The sequence below is a fragment of the Pteropus vampyrus genome, unplaced genomic scaffold (genome assembly GCF_000151845.1).
Source record: "Pteropus vampyrus isolate Shadow unplaced genomic scaffold, Pvam_2.0 Scaffold239, whole genome shotgun sequence".
In the NCBI taxonomy this organism is placed as follows: Eukaryota; Metazoa; Chordata; class Mammalia; order Chiroptera; family Pteropodidae; genus Pteropus; species Pteropus vampyrus.
In genome coordinates, this window is record NW_011889020.1 from 19,138 (window position 1) to 21,654 (window position 2,517).

General features: G+C 65.9%; 1 protein-coding gene across 1 annotated transcript in view; it reads left to right on the forward strand.

Moving 5' to 3' along the window:
• Window positions 1-2,517, forward strand: part of MTG2 (mitochondrial ribosome associated GTPase 2) — a 20,405-nt gene that overhangs the window by 16,370 nt on the left and 1,518 nt on the right. The window contains exon 9 of the mRNA XM_023519860.1: window positions 745-751. Within this exon, the coding sequence (XP_023375628.1) occupies window positions 745-751 (7 nt within the window). The remainder of the gene's footprint in view (window positions 1-744; window positions 752-2,517) is intronic.

Sequence of the window (2,517 nt, forward strand, 5' to 3'; positions counted from 1 at the left end):
GCGCGGCCGGCGGAGAGAGTTGGGCCTCGGGCGGTGCCTCCGGGCCCGCCGCCTCACGCGCCCCGTCCAGCCGGTCACGGGTGCGCCGCTGGATGTTCAGGTAGATGCTGAGGTTGAAGAAGGTGACGCTGAGGAAGGGCGTGAAGAACTCCAGTGTGGAGGCCGTGATGAGGAAGTACCAGTTGTAGAAGAACTCAGCATAGCAGTGGCCCTCGGGGATGGAGCTGCCGCCTGAGAGGTGCTCCCAGCTCAGGATGGCTGGCCCGTACAGCAGGAAGGCCAGCACCCACACCAGCACCATCTTCCGCACCGCCCGCCGCGTGTCGCCCTGCTGGGCCCGGTAGGAGACCTGCCGTGGGACACGCCAGGTCAGGAGGGAGGGGACTGAGCCCAGGTCAGCCGGCTGCCACCACGGTAGGAGGAACACTGGACTGGGAGGTCTCGGCAGCCCCCAGGCCTCCACACAGGCCACCTTCCCTCACAGCCATGCTTTCCCCTTCCCCTCTCCCCCACGGGTCCCGGGCTGGGTGATGCTCCGTCATACTGTCCTACAGCCAGCTGCCTGTTCACCATCCCCACTGTGAGCTCCCCAAGGGTGCTCGTCAGTGTCCCTGTCTCTCGAGTGCTCACAGCGTGCCCAGCGCCGCGCTGCGCATCGTTTGGATATCGTCTGATTTAACCTTCCCAGCAGCCCCATTATTCTCCTGCTTTCTTTCTTGATGCCTCAGAGAGGAAGGGAGGGACCAGGTGGGTGGCAAAGGGGGCAAAGCTCAGGTTGGACCCAGGGCCATCTGACCCCAAACCCATGCTCTCTGCACTCTATTCCATGGCCTCTCCAGACTAGGACGCACGTGGCTCCCAAGCAGATGGCCCTTGGGTGCCAGGTAAAGCCATCGAGAAGACGAGAGGGCAAGGAGAGGCCTCTGCTCCAGCCACATGGCACGGACACGAGAAGCCTGGCCCCTAACTCATGGTGGCCACTCACGATGAGGGGCCAGGAACCAGAGCCTGTCTTCCTGAGGCACATGCACGCGCATGCACACGCACACGCACACGCACACCTGTGGGGGGTGCCACCAAGGGCCTCTGGCCCCGACCCTCCCTCAGCCTCAGGGGACCTGCCCCAGAGTGGAGGCCGAAGTGACCCCTTCCCTAAGGGACATCTGATGCCAGGGCCGGACTATGCCCCCTGCCTGTCCCAGGACCAGACCTACTGGCAGCAAAAGGCACTGACTGGGCAGCTGGACATATGGGGTGCCTGGCATGAAGAGTGTGAGGCTAGTGAGGACCAAGCCCACCTGCCACTGCCCACAACTCAGAAGTGGCCATCCCCTGCCCAGTGCCTCCCGTGGCCACTCCTCCTGGCCACCTCCCCCCAGGAGCGACCGTGGGCACTCGCATCTCAGACGCACCGCACGGGTGACGGACAGGAAGCGGTCGTAGCTGATGAGCACGATGCTGAAGACGGAGGAGGCACACAGCAGGTAGTCCGCCACCAGCCACAGCTTGCAGAGGCCCCGGCCGAAGGGCCAGCGGCCGGTCAGCACGTACGGTACATACAGTGGGATGCAGAAGGCCCCTGTGGGAGATTAAGGCCGCCGTGAGCCCCGGCTGCACAGGGGCCTGGGTCAGACCCACCACAGCGCATGCTGGCCGGACCCGACGGTCATCATCTTTCTTGACCAGCATCCCTCACCTTACTCCCCCCACCCCCACTCCACTCCTAGGCACACCCTCTACCCTGCAGCTGGCTTTCAACCCCTTCCCCGCCCCCATCCCCACTAGTGTCCCCTGGGCTTGAGCAGGAGGGCGGATCCTGCATGGAGACCGGACAGGACCACCCTGAGCCTGGGGCGGGTGCTTCCCAGGCTTCTGACCAGCCTTCGGCCTCAAAGAGAGAAAGGAGGATGCCCCCTCTCCTCCGCCCGCGGACACCAGCCCCTGTCCTGGCTGTGAACGCCCCTTCCCCATCAGCTGGGAAACCAAGAAAGCCTTTCTCCCAACTCAAAGGACACTTGGCCGCCTCCACGCCAGCCACTGCCGCTGCCGAGCCAAGTGTCTGGCAGACGCAACTCGCAGCCCCAACAGGTGTCTGGCGCTCAGGCCCCCTCCGCGCGCCCCGCCCCCCAGCCAGCAGCAGCGCACAGACACGTGAGAGCGCATCTTCCCCCCCATCCCCGCCTTCCCCACGGCCTCCTCCCGCAACACGCCTCTGAACCCCCTTCCCATATCCCCTCCTCCAAGCCTCCGCCAAGCGCCCTCCGCCGTCCTGAGTCCGCGGCAGTCTTTGTTTGGCTACTGCGAGAGCCAGCGCTGCATCCGCGCTGCTGCACGCGGCGCCTCGCGGAGCGCCCGCCAGCTCCCGCCCCTTTCCCGGGGACATCCCCTCGCAGCCCCTGTCCCGCGGCCGGGGAGGCAAGGAACTTCGCCCGCGCCCATCGCCCCACAAGTCGCGGACGCCCCTTCCCCGGGCCGGGCCCCCTGGCAAGGGCGTGCGCCTGAACAAAAGACACCCTA